Source organism: Telmatherina bonti (assembly GCF_933228915.1).
Source record: "Telmatherina bonti genome assembly, chromosome: 1".
NCBI lineage: Eukaryota > Metazoa > Chordata > Actinopteri > Atheriniformes > Telmatherinidae > Telmatherina > Telmatherina bonti.
Genome location: NC_136619.1, coordinates 20,682,399 through 20,701,862, shown reverse-complemented (window position 1 = coordinate 20,701,862; position 19,464 = coordinate 20,682,399). Strand labels below are relative to the sequence as shown.

The 19,464-nt window shown below is 38.5% G+C and overlaps 1 protein-coding gene across 1 annotated transcript in view; it reads left to right on the top strand.

Moving 5' to 3' along the window:
* Positions 1-19,464, top strand: part of galnt2 (UDP-N-acetyl-alpha-D-galactosamine:polypeptide N-acetylgalactosaminyltransferase 2) — a 59,877-nt gene that overhangs the window by 32,144 nt on the left and 8,269 nt on the right. The window contains exons 2-11 of the mRNA XM_079262330.1: positions 110-191; positions 5,812-5,965; positions 9,641-9,739; positions 9,836-9,903; positions 9,994-10,059; positions 10,176-10,297; positions 12,695-12,782; positions 13,129-13,216; positions 13,301-13,404; positions 15,971-16,097. Coding sequence (XP_079118456.1) covers positions 110-191; positions 5,812-5,965; positions 9,641-9,739; positions 9,836-9,903; positions 9,994-10,059; positions 10,176-10,297; positions 12,695-12,782; positions 13,129-13,216; positions 13,301-13,404; positions 15,971-16,097 — 998 coding nt within the window. The remainder of the gene's footprint in view (positions 1-109; positions 192-5,811; positions 5,966-9,640; positions 9,740-9,835; positions 9,904-9,993; positions 10,060-10,175; positions 10,298-12,694; positions 12,783-13,128; positions 13,217-13,300; positions 13,405-15,970; positions 16,098-19,464) is intronic.

Sequence of the window (19,464 nt, the reverse complement as noted above, 5' to 3'; positions counted from 1 at the left end):
CCACAAAGAACTTTGTCCAGCGTTTCATGTTTGTAAATGTGTTACATGACTAAATTTGAACTTGACCTTGTGAGAAACGTCTAAAGATTATTTTTTTTGTTGTTTTTAGGATGAATGGGGCTCCAGTGACTCATCTAGAAATTCTCGCAATTCTGACGATAAGGCTCAAAGCCCGGACACTCTGCCACCAGGTAGGAAACTTGCATGAAAGGATCCTCCTCTGCATGTTGAAACTTCTCAGTGATTTTCCGACTTGGTCTTTAAGTTATGCTACTTGTTTTTTTCTGCATGTAACAGATGTTTATTTCGAGCATCAATGTGAACGCAGTTTGTTTCTATAATTGGATAGTCTAATAACTTTGGGGAGACAACTTTTCAGGCTTGCTGCGCAAAGTTGGTGGCCAAAGTTGGAAATGGAAATATCACTTTATATCAAATTATTTGAGGGTTAAAATGAATTCAAAGGGGCAAATGAACTATTAATCACAATTGGTGAGATTTCATGGAATGCTATTTATAGCTTTTACTTCTTCAGTTATGTGACCACATGGCAACATTAACAGTGATCCAGTAATTTAACACTATGATAAACTCCTACCAGTACATGAACAACAACATAAAATAAAATAAAAATAATCACATCGTCCTTTTCTGTCAAAACATGGGAAATTCGGTGGATCGATTCCAGGTTCTTCCCGACTACATGCCTAGGTGTCCTTGTGCAGGACCTGAATCCCACCTTGCACCTCAATGTGCCTTTCAGGGTATGAACGTATACTTGTATAGCACTTTCCCAGTCATGCCGAGTCAACCATTCAAAGCGCTTTAGACTACATGTCACAGTCACACACACTCATACCCCGATTGGCTCATCAGTGGGCAACGCAGGGTTCAGTGCCTTGCCCAAGAACACTTAGGCATGTATTTGAGTGAAGTCTGGAACTTTCTGGTTGAAAGACTTCTGCTTTTCCTCCTGAAGTATAGCTGCCTCAATGAGAAAGGAGAAAGCACTTGAGGTGGTGAGTAAGAGTGTATGTGAATGGGCAATGTAGTGTTAAAGTGCTTTGAATGGTGATCAACATTACTAGACCATGAAGCACTTTGGTCACTTTTCTTGTTTTTAAATGTGTTTAAAGTCCATTTACCATAAAATGTGTGCACGTCATGCATTTTTTCAGACCATGCCTACACACCGTACAACAATATAATCTTGTGATATGAGGCGAGAAAGGGGAGGAGAGGCATCATAATTTACAGTAGACAAAAAGTAGATTTTCACAGAATTTGCACAAATGTTAGTGATTTTTAATTGTGTTCCCTGGGTGCTATAAATGTTTTCAGCCATGCACAGTGCACAATGGCTATAAATGACCTCACTAATGAGACTTGGAAAAAGAAATACATTTTAAAATTTTTCTGATTTCCCAGGGAAAGCTATACATACCCTGATCGATCTGTACATCAGTGTTTCTCTCCTAAAAACTGTCAAGCAAGACTGTAGCTCATCTCTACAGGCTGCGCATTCATCTGTTTCAGATTAAACAGGAGTTTGTTGGTCCTCTACTGTAGCTCCGCTGTGACATGCAAACTGATGCATGTTATGCCAAAGGTTTATAATCCCACAATGTTACTTTTAGTTTAGCAGGGCTGTTTGCTCCAAACTTAAGGATCTCATCATGTGTAACTTAGTAAATTTGTAAAGGATGAGGAGATAACACAACCTCTTTATTTATTTCACTGACTGACTCTGACGATCTTTTGTTTTATGAACACTGAGCCTCTTTACTGTCATTTCATTGTCATATCTGTGTAGATGTTGTTAAAAATGATGTATTAATATGCAAATGACAAATTACGGGAATCTCCACACATACAGAGCTAAAAATAATTGTTTTAGTCTACACCTCTGATGTTTTTAATGTCACTTTATCAGTTATCAGACTGAGCAGCTTCATCTGTGACCATTAAAGGTTTTATGCAACTTTTTTTCCCCCCACACATGTAGTTGTCTTGAGTATGACTTCATTACATGATAAACACTTGGATGGCAGGGTTCATTACCTTGCCCAAGAACACTTCAAGGTGTGGTGCTTTGAATCATGGGATGACACCAATAATTTTCTGATCCATGAACGGTTGCTCTGTTTACTCAGCCCCAGATAGTGGAATTTAGCTTGACATCTTTTTCTGTCAGAAATATACAGATTTATTCACAGAAAAGGATTGGTTTCTGCAAAGATGCTGGCACTTGTGCTGTTTACACTCCCTCCAGCACTTGTCATACTGAACTGCTGTTTACATTGCACAATGAACACTTTACAGCGTGTTCACAGCACGATCTCTCTGTTGAGAGAAACCATCGTCATTTACTGCATGTGTACAAGACATAAAGCAAACCCATAAAACTGACCTTTTGTCAGCAGGATATTTGACCAGGATCCCCCTCAGGATCTGGAGAGAGTTCAGTATCTCATTTTGTGGAGTTGTGGTTGAACTAAAGAGGAAGGCTCAGCAAATACATCCCAGCTGCTGAGCATGTGCATGGTAGACACTCACTGCGCTTATTTATCATAGTATCCACATTGTGCTCTCACAAAACCAAGACATTTCCTTTTTAGAATGCGGGAACATAGCTACATCGTTTTATTACCAGAATAACATGAACGTTTTCACCCTTTTTGTGGTAAAACAACTAAAACAAACAATGAAACCCAGACACACAGGAAGATGACAGTGCATCACAACCAGATATGTGATACAAACTCAAAAGACTATATCCATTAAGTTATCCAGTAAAAGTCCCAAACCCTACAAAGGCAACTGCCCAGCACCTCCACCCAGATACAAACACTGCCCAGGCTCCAAGAGCTTATAACAGGAGAGCAGAAAGGAGCTGGAGGAGAGGGATCACAATCAGAGCAGGGATTTTTCATTCATGTGTCATTGTCAGCCAGACTGAAAACTTCAGCAGCATCCGTTCGTCCTCTGCAAACACTGAGCACCCACTTAACAATAAACTCCCGTAAGGGTGAAGTGAGGCCATTTCATCTTTGGGGTGACTTTAGGCTTACAGCAACAGCATGTTAAAATAGAATCCAGTCTACAAATACATTCACAAATAGCAGTGATGAATAGAGGATGTTAGAGAAGAATGGGGACAAGAGGAGTAAAAGATGGGGGGAAAAAAAGAAGATAAAGCTTTCAATGAATGTTGAGGTGGAGAGTGCTAGAGTTGGTGTACGCATTCTTCTGAAATGTGTTGCTTATGTAAGGATTAAACAACTCTGATGTGTGCAGTACACAGTTTAAATGCACTTTGTGGAGGAACAACACAACGCGCAGAAATGTTTACTGTGTGATCCCACACAGCAAACATTTCATAACAAAGGTTTTTTATATACAGTGTGTACATATATATATATATATAATATATATGTGTGTGTGTGTATATATATATATATATATATATATATATATATATATATATATATATATATATATATATATATTATATACATATGCTGGATAGCTCTGTTGGTAGACTAAAACTAGCAGGAGAAAGTTGATTTATATAATGTTTGGTTACCAAGACTGTATGTTTTTAAGCATGTATTTAATTAGCATCTTTTATGAGCTACATTTACTTATAAGTGGCACAACAGCCTGCAAACACTAATCTCACTGTTCAGAGTAAAGATCTGGCCCAGTTTAGCGTGTGGTTCTCTGAGTTTACATCCTGGAAACCGGACAAAGGTTTTGGTTTCATTTGCCTGGCAGAATTGGTCGACCCTCCCTCCTGCTTTGACAAATATCTGTTTCTTGTGCTTTCCAATTACAAACATCATCTTGAAGAAAAAAAAAGGCAAAAAATTATGACACAGATGAAGAGTGGTAATTTTGAGTGTTGCGCCATTGTTGTTAATGTGCAGTTTGCGATGTTTGTATTTACTTATTTACATAACAAACTTTGTTTTTATTCCTGTAGAATCACATGAACATAAGTTAGTCCAGAATGGACAAAAATACACTGATTTGTTCAATCTTAGAGGCAGCTATAGTAGCTTGATTTGACATATTTGAAGGTAAGGACCGTGACCAATCTGCCACTAAATCTTGCACACTGTATTCTAAAATGAATTGAATGAATATTTCTAATATCTGGTCTGTTTACATATTTCTGGTGCCCAGTATACATTAAAATGCTGAGTGGCCGTTGCATTCAGAGATATTTTGGTCAACGCAGATTAAAAATGCCCTTTGGGACATGATGAAACACTTCTTTTGAGTGTGTGCTTAACAAGCACACATTCGTGTCCTCAAGGTTCAGCAAAGATGGAGGGGTGCAGTATCAAACATGAACTCTCCCTACTTGTTTCTGTCACTTGGAAATGTGACCGTGTCGGGGGAGTCACAGAAAATGTTGACGCAAACAACAACTGGTCAATAGGAGTGGGCTGAAACGACTAAGTGAGGAGAGTCGAGGGAGAGTGAAAACTGTTCAAACAGCTGTAACAGCAACCAACAGACCACACCTTTCATCAGCACAGAGCCACAGGGACAAAGAGGGCAAACCAGGTGGCTTAGTATAGTTATTTCTGCTAAGTGGGCCGTAGAGTATTGGAAACATAAAACAATACATTTAAAAAAAAAAAAAAAAAAAAAAAAAAGATGTGATGCATGCATTTTGGTTAATCATCCTAATGAAGCAGCATTATTGTAAGAGATGAGTTGCAGCATCAGTTTCACTGCAGTAATTACTTGCTAGCATTAACATGAATATCAGCAAGGCCATCGCTCTCTGTCACATGCAGCAGTGTTTCAAGTGCTGTGATATGGTTCCAAGCAGATCAGTGCAAGCTTTTGCTAATTAACATGCCAGACACCATCACATGCTGCCTGGGAAGCTGCACACGCTTATTTTCTCCTCATCAGACACTGTTACTGTCTGTCTCTGTCATGCACACACTTATCTACGCAGAGAGATATTGTAATCTCACTCTGCCATACGCTTAAGACAAGTCATTAACATAGCAGCTGTACTCGGCTAATGAGTTACTTTATTATTCGTGTGTGGCTGTGTCTCAGCAGTCAGTAATAAACTGTGAAATTAAGCATGACAACTTTATATAGGGCACCAGGATCTCAGTAATCTGGTCAGACTGGAGATGAACACAGCAAAGGGTTGATGATCTCTATTTAAAGCATAACTCCCAAGTTATATTTTAAACTGCAGCAAATAAATAAATTGATTTTTTTTTTTTTAAATTTCCAAGTCACTGTAGTGCATATTGAATGTTTTTTTTTTTTTTGTTTTTTTATTGTGTGTAAAAGTAGTCTCACCCTGTGCTAAATGTCATTCAACATATTCATGCATACATGCAGCATAAATTTCCTGTCAGCTTTCCAGAGTGCCATGCTGCTGCCTTGTCAAGCTGCAGTTTGGAGTGAGACTTAACTTCTGTGACTCACGAAGGATTCTTCCATCAGCCAAGCTCCTGTTTGCATTTTAAATTCGCACTAATCCCATTTATCCCTGACAGCCATTTCCAGCCTTTGTCCCAGGCTTTGTTGGTGGCTTTCATTGTTTGAGTGGGCCGCGTTTATTCAGCATCTTCCGTCTGAGAAAATTTTTCTTCTTAGTTATTTGTTAATACAAAAAAATTTAATCTGACTTTGTCCTGTTTGATTTTCATCTTGCAACCTGCCTTAAGCTGATGTTTTACAGCCATCACCACAAGACGTTCTTTGTTGACTTTTATTGGCAGTTCCATTCATGCATTTGTGTCTGTGTATGTGTGTGTGTGTGTCCAGGTAAGGTGCGCTGGCAGGACTTTGACCAGGATCTCTATGTTGGAGCCACGGTGGTGCGACCAGGTCAGGACCCATACGCCAGGAACAAGTTCAACCAGGTGGAGAGTGACAAACTCCGCATGGACCGAGCCGTGCCTGATACGAGACATGATCAGTACGTACAACTATTAAAATGTAAAGTATGATGCCATCACTTTTTCATTTTATCTGCTGCATGTGCGATTGTATTTCTACATGCTGTCCTCTGTTACACAATGATTTTACTAATTGGTACCAGACAGGATAAAATCTTCTGGGAACTCCCGCTATTGTGGTGTATCAGATGAAACCAGGAAGTAGCTGCAGAGCAGACGGGCTCTGTTCTTTGTACTCCAGACAAAAAACAACACCCTGAAATGGTTGGCAATTGTTTTGGTAATTAAATGGATGAGGAGACAAAAATAATTCATGTCATATTATCAGTTAAATTCCTATGAGAAAATTATGTCTTGGTAAGCCTAAATGTCATGTCTGCCCTATTTTAATCATAATTGAATTAAGTGTGTGTCTCTCCCATTTATGCTCCCAGTCATCTCACAACTTTTATATGTCTGCTTTATTTTGACAAAGTCAAAACACTCCAGGGGAAAAAAGGAAACTTTACAGAAAGTTTCAGATTTTTTTCAAACTAGTAAAAAAAATAATTAGGGTAGGTCCAAGAATAAAAATAATATTCCAATTGTCTGTTGCTATTAGTTATGTTTTAATAGGAACTGATACCAGCTGGCCACAATAACATAAGCTAATTAAATTACTTTCAGGCTGGAGCGAATCTCTCATCTCTTTAAGTTTCACTTTTCTTAGTGAAAAGTAACCTAATTGTCAGATTTATGACTGTCTTACTTTTCCTGTCTGTACTCTATACCACGACTCCATTGTTAGTCAGATGTTTTTCTCTTCTCTCAGCTGTGTTTAAATGTTGTCTGTCTGCAATAACTCACCTCCCACAAGATTTCAGAACAATACTCATCTGTGTTAAAGTCTTCAGTTTCATGTAAGACGCGTCCTTTTCCCTGCCAATCTTTTCTGTAATGTTTCAGACACATTAAAACAATTTACCATGGTGGTAAAATTTTCTTGGTCTTGCTGAATATTGGACCAGGACTAAAATGCCACTATCTCCAGTGGAAATAAAGATCAAGGCTCTTAAACTATGGTCCTTGGGGACATTGTCCTGCAGGTTTTTGTGGCATTCCTGCTCCAATGCACTTGAATCAAATTAAAGGGATCCAAATTGTCAAGTGTGGCACAGTGATCCAATAATTTGAGTAATTTGAAGCTGGGGTGGTGGTCCTCATTAACCAGAGCTGAATAAACATGTTTTAGATTAGAAAATAAGGTCGGGGAAGACTATCCAATTTTTCCTTTAAGACCTTTAACTAAGCGTCAGTATTTACAATGTTAAAGAAAATCCACTATTTTTTTTGTGCATGTGTCCTTAGTATGTGTCCTCTTGTAAATAACAGTTTTAATCAGGCGTATTAATTATTTGAAACGATCTCAGTGCACCTATTATGAAACATCATGAGAACCCAGTGTGGGTGAGAGATTGAGATCTTGTGATAACTCTAGAACCGGGATGTTTTGTGTCACATTGAACCTGTTGTGTGAGTAATTTGATACCCTGAATGAGAACATGTCTCTTTGGTCATTTTTGGATTATTAATTCCAGCAATAACAAATTTAAAGGATGTCTGAGGACTATTCTTGGTTTTCACATTTCTAGGTTTTCACATAATTCTGTTGGGAGTCAGGGGAACATTAAATGCATTTTCTCTGCTGTTTCCAACAAATAACTAATTTTAATAACAGGTGTTAAGAATTTTTCATAAAATGGGCTTTATCTAACCTGAGACACAAAGAACCAATACTTCTTCCTTCATTCTCATCTTTATGGGTTATGCCATTAAATTCAGTAAGCGGTTTTATTGAAACAGCATCTATCAGGGTTCACACACTAATCCAAAGGCTATTTATATAAAGGCAGTCATCTGGCCTTGCTGACTTATTGACTTAACTTAGACAGTTGGAGCCATTAGCCCACTAAAAGTGCATGATGCATTTCATATTGATCTGGCAGAGTTGTCATTTTAACTGTGCATATTTTTCTGAAAGAAAAAGTAAGACAAGGAAACCAAAAGTTGTTCAAGGAAACTGTTGAACTGTTGACAAGATCATGGGCTTATTGTCTGAACCCACAATTGAGCTTCTGTTGCACAAAGTTTGCTTTTGTTTGTAATGATGTAAAGCAGTGGTGGGGAACACTGGTCCTCGATGGCCGCAGTCCTGCATGTTTACCATGTGTACCTGTTCTAACACATCTGATTACACATCTGATTAACACATCGATCCAACAGCCTATCAAGTCCTGCACAGTGATTCATTCATTTGACCCAGGTGTGTTGGAGCAGGGACACATGGAAATCTTGCAGGGTGAGGGTCAAGGTTCCCCGGTACTGACGTAAAGGTATAGGAATACAGTGCACAGCTGAAACTAAACCAGGACTGTTGTACAACAGAGGAAGGTGACCTAGTCTGATTTTTCACATTTGTTTACATGTGTGTTTGCCCATGTGCGTGCGTGTATGCTTATTTCCCTGTGGATGGAATCAGTTTTATAACAAGGAGTCAAACAAACTAGGTCATATGGTGATGTTCTGAAACCTTGTCCTGGCATTCATGGGGATGTTGCATTGACATGTACCATCAGTAGAAACATTCTTTCTTGACAACAAGTGCTGCCCTGATGCCAGAGGCCGCACTTGTCCAGAAGTAGTTCATAGATCTTAATTCAACTAAACTGCAGAGAGTTGTTTTTAAAAAAAAAAAAAAAAAAAAAAAAAGTCTGAAGTCACACTTAATAGCTACATACTTGAAAGGATCCATTAACACATCTTTGTGCCTGATAGCGCAAGACACTGGAAAGTCAATCTTTTGTCTTTAACCGAACACCCAGTCCGGCTTTTGAGTGTCATATGAAAATGTTTGATCAGTATTCACTCCCACTTTAAACGTTTCTGCTGTAGACCTGGTGTTTTAATCTTATGTGAGTCAGCTCAGCATGGCACTGCTGAGAACTAAACACCCAGGCAAACACCTTCATTCTCAATGAGGGTGCAGTGTTTTGGTTAAAAAAAAAAAAAAAAAAAAAAAAGGGAAACGAACTCATGGTCTTTACAAAAATCCACACTAATCAGCCACAACATTAAAGCACCTTTTCTAACATGGTGTCAGTCCATCTATTGCTGTCAAATCATATGTGGCCTGTTCTTTCATTAGTTGTCACCAGTGTTGGGCAGATTTTCTGAAGTATTTCAGTCCCAACAGGTTTTCATATGGCCTTATTTCTCCTCCTTCCCTTCCGATCTTGTCAACAACCCCCCATCCCCTTCCTCGTCCTCATGTCTTATCACCAATGTTTCTCCATTTTAATCTGAGTGAGGATTTGCTTTTTGGAACATGCACTTTCACAAACGTACACATACAATCTCATGGGATTTTGCTCCTTGGTCTCCAAAAGCCACCATCAATCCCAGCTTCAGCAGTGCATTACTCTGCAAATGTGTGCCTGTGTATTTTTATGTTTCATCTTTGTGTGTGAACCTTAGTGTCACTGGGTGCGAAAATCCTTTTTCTTGTGTTGAAGGATTCAAGATCTGTTTGACCTTGCATATTTATCCATGTGCCTTTTCAGTTGAAGTTAATGCCCATCTGCAGGCATTTATACTTTTGTCATTTAGCATTTTGTGTCTCCTACTGTTTATGAATTGTGTGGTTTGTCTGTGTGTAGCTGCAGACATAAACAGTGGAAGTCAGAGCTGCCAGCCTCCAGCGTAGTCATCACTTTTCATAATGAAGCTCGCTCTGCTCTCCTGCGGACTGTGGTCAGGTAGGTGAATGGTGTGTGGATCCTTCTACTTTTATATGTTGCCTAGGAATCTTTTAAAATGCTTTTTGTCTTTATACTTTTACTCTGTTTTTCCAGTGTCTTGAAGAAAAGTCCTTTGCACTTGGTTAAGGAGATCATTTTGGTTGATGATTACAGTGATAACCGTGAGTAATGTTTGCAGACATAATGCAGACAAACCTTTTTACTTCAGTGTGTAGATGTTAGAAAAATGTGATGCTCTGTGTGTGTTCCAGCGGAGGATGGAGCTCTTCTGGGAAAGATTGAGAAAGTTCGAGTCCTAAGAAACGATCGGAGAGAAGGTATTGAGGAGGAAGTATTTATTTTAAAAAAAAAACCTCAATGGTGGCAAAAAAGGAAAATGAGAAATTCTGAGATGTATTGTTTTAATCGCGATTATTGTTGTATCTTCACTCAGGACTGATGCGTTCAAGGGTTCGCGGGGCAGATGCTGCCACAGCACCGGTCCTCACCTTCCTGGACTCTCACTGTGAATGTAATGACCACTGGCTTGAGCCACTACTGGAGAGGGTGGCAGAGGTACACAAAGACAGTTTTGTCTCCATCTTGTTGATCCCTTTCTTTTATCATATACATTCTCGTCTAAAAGCAGTGTAATTTTCTTCTGCTGTGGTTTAATGGCACAACCTGCATGTTTTAGCCCACCTTACCACAGTGTTGTACTGTGCATGGGTTCAAATGTACACCTACACATGTAAATTTCCTGATCCTACATGTGAGGCTCTTTGTGGGTAACCACTCCTTAACAATTTGTTCAGTCAGAACAAGTATGCTTTTTTCTAAACTTATTTCCTTGCCTATACACATGACATCACTTTATCTATTGATGCTGGGACACAGGGTCAGTACTTTTCATAATAACACTAAAAAGGTCAATTGAAACCTTTGAATTTTGTTGAGGACATGCACACAGATAAATGAGGTCATACCAAATCCATACTCATGTGCATGTCCATCACACTCTCATATTAGATGGATTGCATTCTGATGAGAATAAGAGATTAACATCAGATTAACAAGGATTAAGATGCAAAACCAGTCACAACACAACTCTGTTTAAACCAGATGATGTATGTAATATGTATGTAATGATTCTGTATTATATCCACAATGTTAGATAACCAACAGAGACTTTTGGAGGTTGCCTGGGCATTTTATCAGAAAAACTAGTTGAAACTGGTCATTGTCCTAATAGGCTGCAGCTATGTTCTTATGTAATTACAGGCTTAAAAAGCCACAAATTCACTGTGCTCAAACATCTGTAAGTTACTCAGTTACACTTTTTTCTGACAGCTCAGGGAAAAAAAAACTGTGTGCTTTCAAATGAGACCAAATTCAAGCATTTACTCAATCCATTTAAAAAAAAAAAAAAGGTTTCCAGTTTGCTTTCTCAAAGTGCCCTGCAAAGTTAATGAAGTTTACCCAGTATGTCAAGGGTTTAAAAACAAGTTTAAAATCATCTAGCTAAAAAAGAAACATACCTTTGGCAGCAGTCTGCATGCTAGCAAAGTTTGGTTTTTGCTACCTTCTCTGTCTAAAGACAGCATGCAAAAGTGTGACAGGAAATAAAAGGCATACATGAAAAGTATTTTTATTAAATGAAAGGTCACACAGTTTGATCTAAAAACAAAACACCCTCTAATAACACAAAACACTGCAAATGAGCCACTAAACCAATGGAAGTGTTTCAAAGAGATTATTTTCTGCCCATGCAGACCCTGTTTCTGGTAATTAAAGACTGTGCTTCATTTCAGGTTTAGAGAACTTTATTTACTTAATAATAGTGACTCAATTACTGGCATGTGTAGAGGATGTTTTTTCCTCCTTCCCACACAAGTCAGAGGCAACTACAAAGCAGCACCTCTAGAGGTTGTTAACCTTTATATGAAATGTAAGATGCACAACACCACTCTGATACCCAAAAAAGTTTGGACTCTGTTGATATTTGAAAAGGGAAAACATATTTTTTAGCTGCAAAGTTCACATTTCTTTTTTCTGACCTAAAATGGTCAAGTCGTATAATTTATTTTATCCTTGGGGACTGTGGCCTCACAATTTTATTCCTGTATTTTGAAAGGTGGAATTTCATAGACATAAACTTGGTGCCATTTTGTATAAGCAATACAGGCAATATTTAGAGAAAAACCCTCAAATAACTTGAAAATGAGTATTCTGACTGACTGTTATCTTAATCTTAAATGTTTGGAAAACCAATGTTATTCTTTAAAGCTGGTGTCTTGCTGAGAGACTTGAAGTGGTTCCTCATCCTGATAGTAGTCTAAACATTTTGTAATTCTGAACAATAAACAGTTAGACCCCTTAGTTTACTGTAAATCTGTATAAACCCTGATATATCCAAGCTCCTCCCCCTCCCGCAGTGCATACCTGATTCCACACCCTGCATATAAATAGCATGTTAGGATGACAAAAATGCATTTCTTAAAATGCATAACTCCATTACTACTAAAAAGAAGAGGGAAAACAGTAGTTAAAAAGTTATTATTTGTCATATCAACAATGTTTCAGCCAAAACAAACCTGCTCAGTAGCTGGAGGCTTGATTCTTGTTATTGTCATTCAGGTCTCTTGAGCAGTTTTTTGTCTGAACTGCTGTGTGATGTCATTCTCTGAGTTTTGGAGCAACAACAAATTAGTGTGGAAATTACAAGGCTGCATTACTTTTTATTCCCTTTCATAAACATGGTGATGAACTAAATATAGAGCATAAACTAAACTTGAGTCATCCAAGCTGATAGGAATATTTACTTTTCTTCCTCAAGACGTCTGAGTCTTTGCATCATTTGGTGCTTTTATCTGGTGGGTAGTAAATATTTATTGATGTTAGATCCTGATATTCTGTGTTTAGCTACAGCTCTCAAAGATTTTGTTGCTTTTCTGTCTCTTCCCTCCTTATCAGGATAAGACCAGAGTAGTTTCTCCTATCATTGATGTTATCAACATGGACAACTTTCAGTATGTGGGAGCCTCAGCTGATCTGAAAGGAGGTAAAGTACACAAAGAGAAGAATACACATGCAAGTTTTCTGTTATTCAGTTTTTGGAGCTTAGGAGATCTGCAGTTTTTTTTTTAACACTTTGTCACAGGGAGCATATGCTGTTATCTTACCAGCAGCATTATTGCCTGTTGTGTCGGCGTACAGCACTCTGGCTCTTTTCTCTGTTTTCCCAGCACACATTCACCATATTTAGTCTAGCAGCCTACTGGATATAAACTCCTACCTCCAAACGACAGGATTTTAACATTGTTCATGTGTTTGAATATGTTGATCATTCATTATGAAAACAAAATAAATGATCGTTCCATTTTGTCCGTGTGTGTTTGTGCTGATAGGTTTTGACTGGAATTTGGTGTTTAAGTGGGATTACATGACTCCGGAACAGAGACGAGCCAGGCAAGGCAACCCCATTGCACCCATCAAGTAAGTAACACAGACATAAAACAAAGTCGATCACACCATCACCTGAGTGTTCAAACACAGCTGCTCTTCTCTGTGCCTCTCCAGGACTCCAATGATTGCAGGGGGTCTGTTTGTTATGGATAAGGAGTACTTTGAGCAGCTGGGGAAATATGACATGATGATGGACGTGTGGGGAGGAGAAAACCTGGGTGAGTGCTGTGAATGCTGAAGACTTACTTTGGCGACTAATGAAAGTCTGAGAAATGGAAAACGTTGAGAGTAGAAAGTCAAATACACTAGCTGGTAGAGAAATAAATTAGCCTTCATTTGTCATCCATGCTTTGTTTTTAAAGGATTTTTTTTATTTTTAAAAAATAGACACATTGGGTTTGTACCAGGAGATGTTTAATAGCACTCTGTTTATTAAGTATCGCTAGTTAGCGCATGCTAGCGAGCAGAAAAATATGGATATTTTTATGCTAACTGGGATATTTTTTATGGACAGTCGTAATAATTTTTTAATTCAAGTCTACAGGTACATCTCAGAAAATTAGAGTATTATGAAAAAGTTATTTTTTTCGTCACTCATTTCAGAATATGAAACCTGTATATTATATAGATTCATTCCACATAGAGTGAAACATTTCTGAAAAGTATGTTCATTTCCATGCACTCAGTACCTGGTTAGGCCTCTTTTTGCATGAATTACTGCATCAATGCATCGTGGCAATGAAAGCAGTCAGTGTGTGGCCCTGCTCAGGTGTAATGGAAGCCCAGGTTGTTTTGATAGCAGCCTTCAGGTCATCTACATAGTTGGTTCTGGTGTCTCTCATCTTCCTCTTAGCAATACCCCACAGATTCTCCATGGGGTTCAGATCAGGTCAGTTTGTTGGCCAATAAAGCACAGTAACACCATGGTCATTGAAAGCAGCATTTGGTACCTTTGGCAGTGTAGGCAGGTGCCAAGTCCTGCGAGAAAATGAAATCAGGATCTACATAAAGCTTGTCAGCAGAAGGAGACATGAAGTGCTGTAAAATTTCCTGGTAGATGCTGTGTTGACTGTGTACTTCAGAAAACACAGTGGACCAACACCAGCAGATGACATGGCTCCCCAAATCATCACAGACTGTGGAAACTTCACACTGGACTTCCAGCAACATGGATTATGTGCCTCTCCACTCTTCCTCCAGGCTCTGAGACCTTGATTTCAAATAAATGCAAAATTTGCTTTCATCTGAGAAACAATCCAGTCCTTTTTCTCCTTAGCCCAGGTGAGATGCTTCTGTCATTGTTTCTAGTTCAGGAGTGGCTTGACACATGTCTAGGATTCGTCTGTGTGTAGTGGCTCTTGATGCGCTGAGTCCAGCTTCAGTCCACTCCTTGTGAAGCTCCCCAAATTCTCCAGGCTGTGGTTCTGCCTTCTGCTGGTGCATCTTTTCCTTCCGATCAACTTTCCATTAATATGCTTGGATACAGCGCTCTGTGAACAACCAGCTTCTTTAGAAATGACCTCTTATGGCTTTCTCTCCTTGTGGAGCGTCAATGATCGTCTTCTGGACATCTGTCAAGTCAGCAGTCTTCCTCATGATTGTGTAGCCATCTGACCCAGTCTGAGAGACAATTTAAAGGTTTAGGATACCATTGCAGGTGTTTTGAGTTAATTAGTTCATCAGTATGTGACACCATGACTTTTTAAGATTGAAGTTTTTCACAATATTCTAATTTTCTGAGACACTGCATTTTGGGTTTTCATTATCTATAAGCCACAATTATCAAAATTTCAAGGATTGAAATGTTTCACTCTGTGTAATAAATCTATACAATATAAAGGTTTCACATTGTGAAATGAGTGACCAAAAATATTGAACTTTTTCTTAATATTCTAATTTTCTGAGATGTACCTATACACATGAAAGTGACAGAAATCATTAGTAGTTCGAAAAAATGTGGACTTTCCTAAATTTAGACTGAGTTAGGCTGGCTGTTACTTCAGTTTTATTGTGTGTTAATGCTAAGCTAAGCTAGCCTGCTATGAGTTGCAGCGTTGTTTGAAGAATACAGGCAGCATAATTGTATTACTATCTTACTGTGATTTTAACAGCAAGAAACTATACCCATGTTTCCAACAAATCTTGAACTGTTTCTTTAAGCCATAAACGGGAACGAGACTAATTTCTCTTCCTCATATATTCTGTTTTTTGGCTCACACAACCACAGATTGTTTCCCACTTGTGCAATCCCCACTCCCCTGTTAGATTTAGTACCTAAGTAGTGCAGTGTGTCTCTCACCATGTTAAGAAATCATCTGCATTTTCATGCCAAGAGCATGATTAACATAAAATCCTTTAGTTTGTCTGTGAGAAAGAGCTGTCCACAGTAACATTACGATGATTTTCAGTCATGCTGCGATAATGATTAGACTCAAAACTGAGTGAAAACGACTTTAGTTGACACAATAGAGATAATTTATAAAATGTTTTTTCTCTGCTGCCTTTGTCTGAACTCAGTTGGGAAATCACACTGCAGGCAGAGTGATTCACACTTCTCTCCAGGCGGTACCGTGAGTCAGAGCAGGATTGACAGTTCAGGCATCAGTTTACTGTTGTGCTCATTTAGACATTTAAACCCAGACAATGTTAGAGCAAAGCTTGACAACATCAACGCACTTCAAACATTTATCTAGTGCAGAATTTTTGAATAAGTTGTACTACAGTTCTTCTTGCAAACTGTGTGTAATATTTAACAAACATCTTTTTTTGGTTTATTTTTGTTAGAGATCTCATTTCGTGTGTGGCAGTGTGGCGGCAGTCTGGAAATCATCCCCTGCAGTCGAGTTGGCCATGTTTTCAGAAAGCAACACCCATATACTTTCCCTGGAGGCAGTGGGACTGTGTTTGCAAGGTAGCGCGCACACATACACACACACGCGCACACACACACACACACACACACACACACACACACACACACACACACACACACACACACACACACACACACAAAAGGTTAAACACTCATTTGCTAGCCAGGCTCCATCCGTCATATTCATCAATTTATTCATTCAGTCCAACATTTCTTCATGCGGTTTCTTGTAATTTTTCCTAAATGACATTACACAAAGCAGAAGATGGACGGACGGACGGACGGACGGACGGACATTACACAAACTGTGTTTCATTTGTTATTGTCCAGCTGCAGCAAGAGATGGTCCAAATTTATCTTGTCGACATATTAAATGTTCTGAAGCAAGACACAGACACACATGTTCCCAGTGACGAGGCTTAACCTTTGCATGCAGCCATAGTGTGAATGTGTGTGCAAGTAGGTAAAGAATATTGTGTATTTCTGACAAGGAGGTGCAGGCATAGTTTTTCTTCAGATGTATGAAAGGAACCAGACTGAGAGTTGGACTTCAGTGAGGTGTCTTTTATTTGTTTATGTGAAGAGGATGCGTTTGTTAGAGTTCAACATTAATTCTTAAATGAGGAAACAAGTTAATTTAACTATGTGATTCATGCCTATTGGTTTTTCCACATCATTTACCTTTAAACAAGCCATGCTTAATCTGATAACACCCCTCTGATGCTCTTTTGTCAGTACCAAAACTTTTTGCACCATTAATTGTAGGGTTGGGTGGGACGACTCTGTACAGAAGAGTTTTGCCTTTTATATTTCTTGATTAAAAAAAAGTTCTCTTGCAAAAAGTTAATTTGACAAAGATTTTAGTACAAACCATGATCAGCCCAGAAACTCACCCAAGTACCTCACCAAATCACAAAGACTATAATATGTTCACCAAGTCTAAAATGAATTATTTAGCATTTTCCTCCTTGGTTTCACATAGGATATAAACTCCAGTCCTGTGCTTCTCGCTACTTAACTTACAGCTTGTTCCTCTTTGCATAGCAATTAAATTACAGCAACTTGGCTGATCAGTTGCTGCAATAGTCCTTGAGCAACATGAGTACTAGCAAATACAAAGTCAAAGATTGTAATTGTTCTTGGAAATTAAATGTTTCTAACCTCCTTTTTATATAATATTGACACAAACTGAATTACTAAAATGAGCCTGTTGCTCACGTTAAGGTCAGTTATGAAATTTTACTCTCGACTTTTAAGCAATACACGTTAAGTTTTCAATGAAACATCAACTTTGACAATTCTTTTACGAGTCACTTTTGATATGAAATGAAATTAAATGAATATCATCCCTGCAGTTATTTGTTGTTTTTTGAAGCTGCAGTTTTATATTTAAAAAAGGGCATAAATTTAATAAACCTCAGAGACTCAGGTTGCTGTATTATTTGGACAAAAAAATCCATTAAAAGGGTTTTTTAAAAAACCTCCTGTTAAATATAGAAGCTGTCTTTGCATATGCTGACCTTTAGAGTGCCCATACGTGTTACATGTAACATAATCCCTGAACACAACGAATGAGTAACATGATGCACGGATAGATATGGGTCTGTCCTTTAAATGGTCTCAGAGTAGGAACATCCACCCTGGAAATGAGCCAAACAATCCCTCATGGTCCTGATTAAGAACATATTGCGGATATAATAGATAACAAATTTTAAATTGAGTATGGCATCTTCTGCTTTTGCACGGATGTTTGTGGAATAAACAAAACAAGTAACAGAGCTTTAATAGTAAATTCCAGACAAGTCTACTTGGTTGCTACCTCAATTGAATTTTACAGCACATTAAAATGTACATTTTTAACCCCTCACCGCTGTGTAGAAATGCCATCATGCCTTGGTTTCTTGTCATTTATGAAGTAGATCTTGATGTATGAATTTTGACCTGAGTGAATCTCTCAGGGAAAAACATCTGCAGATATGTATGAATTTAAATGTGTGAAAGCAAACCTAAGAAACCTTGTGTAGCCTACAAGCCTAGTTAGTGTTTATCAGGTACATAAAACTGACATGTAGCACAGTGTATCATCCTCTGCAACAGTTATAGTTGGGTGCAGCAGTGCTCTCCTCTTTTACAGTGCAGAGCCGTGTCATCTGCTTTGACATGTCTTCAGTTCCCCGTCTCTCCTTTCAGTTTCAGTAAGAACCCAGGCAGCACCATGCGGCTGCTGCTGTAAAGTCTGGGGAGCTCTGAGGTAGCTCCTTAAGAAGAGGTGGTTCCCTGAGAACAGCTTTGTGTCATCACAGCCAAGTTATTAGGAAATGCTGAGACAGTGCCAACTAATAGTTCATGTAAAAGAGCACTCATTAATAAAAGTGATTTGGGTATGATTGCTGTTGTTTGATGCAGGCAGATAATGATTAAAAACTGAGGAGCCAGTTGGGGTTAGCAGATTTAAAATTGGTTATACAGGTTGAGTTTTTCTGTACAGATGCTTGTTGTCTAGTGACTTATCGCTGTTGGGAAATTTCTGGATGCAACTCAGAAGCATGTTTTTTTTAATAAGAAATTACATTTTCAGTGCCAGACATATGAAGTCTCGTCAGTTTGGACGAAACATCCAGAAATGCAATGACTCTTTAAGAGCTTTCACAGGATGATCAGGTTGCACTCAGATTTATTTTTTTTCAGTTTTTTTTTTTCCATATTGACCTTACAAGGACCTGAATTAGTTTGGTTTACATTTTCAATACTCTGTAACACAACCATCGCAAACTATCACAGCTTGTAAATTCTTTTTGCAATCATGCAGCATTTTTCTGTCTTTGTTTTAACAAAAAGGTGTGTAGTCATAACAACCCCAGTCTGCTAAATCTGCATTGAAATGCTTTGTCAATCACACGTAATTGGTTGCCTCTTTAGCAACCCAACAAGCACTTTGGCACTTTTTTTTTTTTTGTTTTGTTTTGTGTCTTTTTTAAGTGTCTCTTTAACAATTGAAGAAACCATCTGCTGAAAACCAGCTCATAGAAGTACATTGTTGCTTTGTTGGGAAGCTGTGAGGAGTCAGAGTATTAAAATGAGTTTTGAATTTGCATGAGCTGGTCTTTCATGATGGTTATGAACATGACACATCTGATTAAAAACTTCATCCTTAATTTTTACTTTCTTAGTTCAGTTCATCGTCTGCTCACCTAACTATTCACAGCAACAAGATTTTTTTATCGAGATCTTGAAATTGTGCTTTGCCAAGTGTTTAACTATCAGCAGCTATGAAACCAGCTTCTTACCCTTTAGTTGGGAGGTAGATGCTACGTGCACTGCAATGGACTGGCGACCTGTCCAGGGTGTGCCCTGCCTCTCGCCTAATGACTGCTGGGATAGACTCCAGCTCCCCACGACTCTAAAT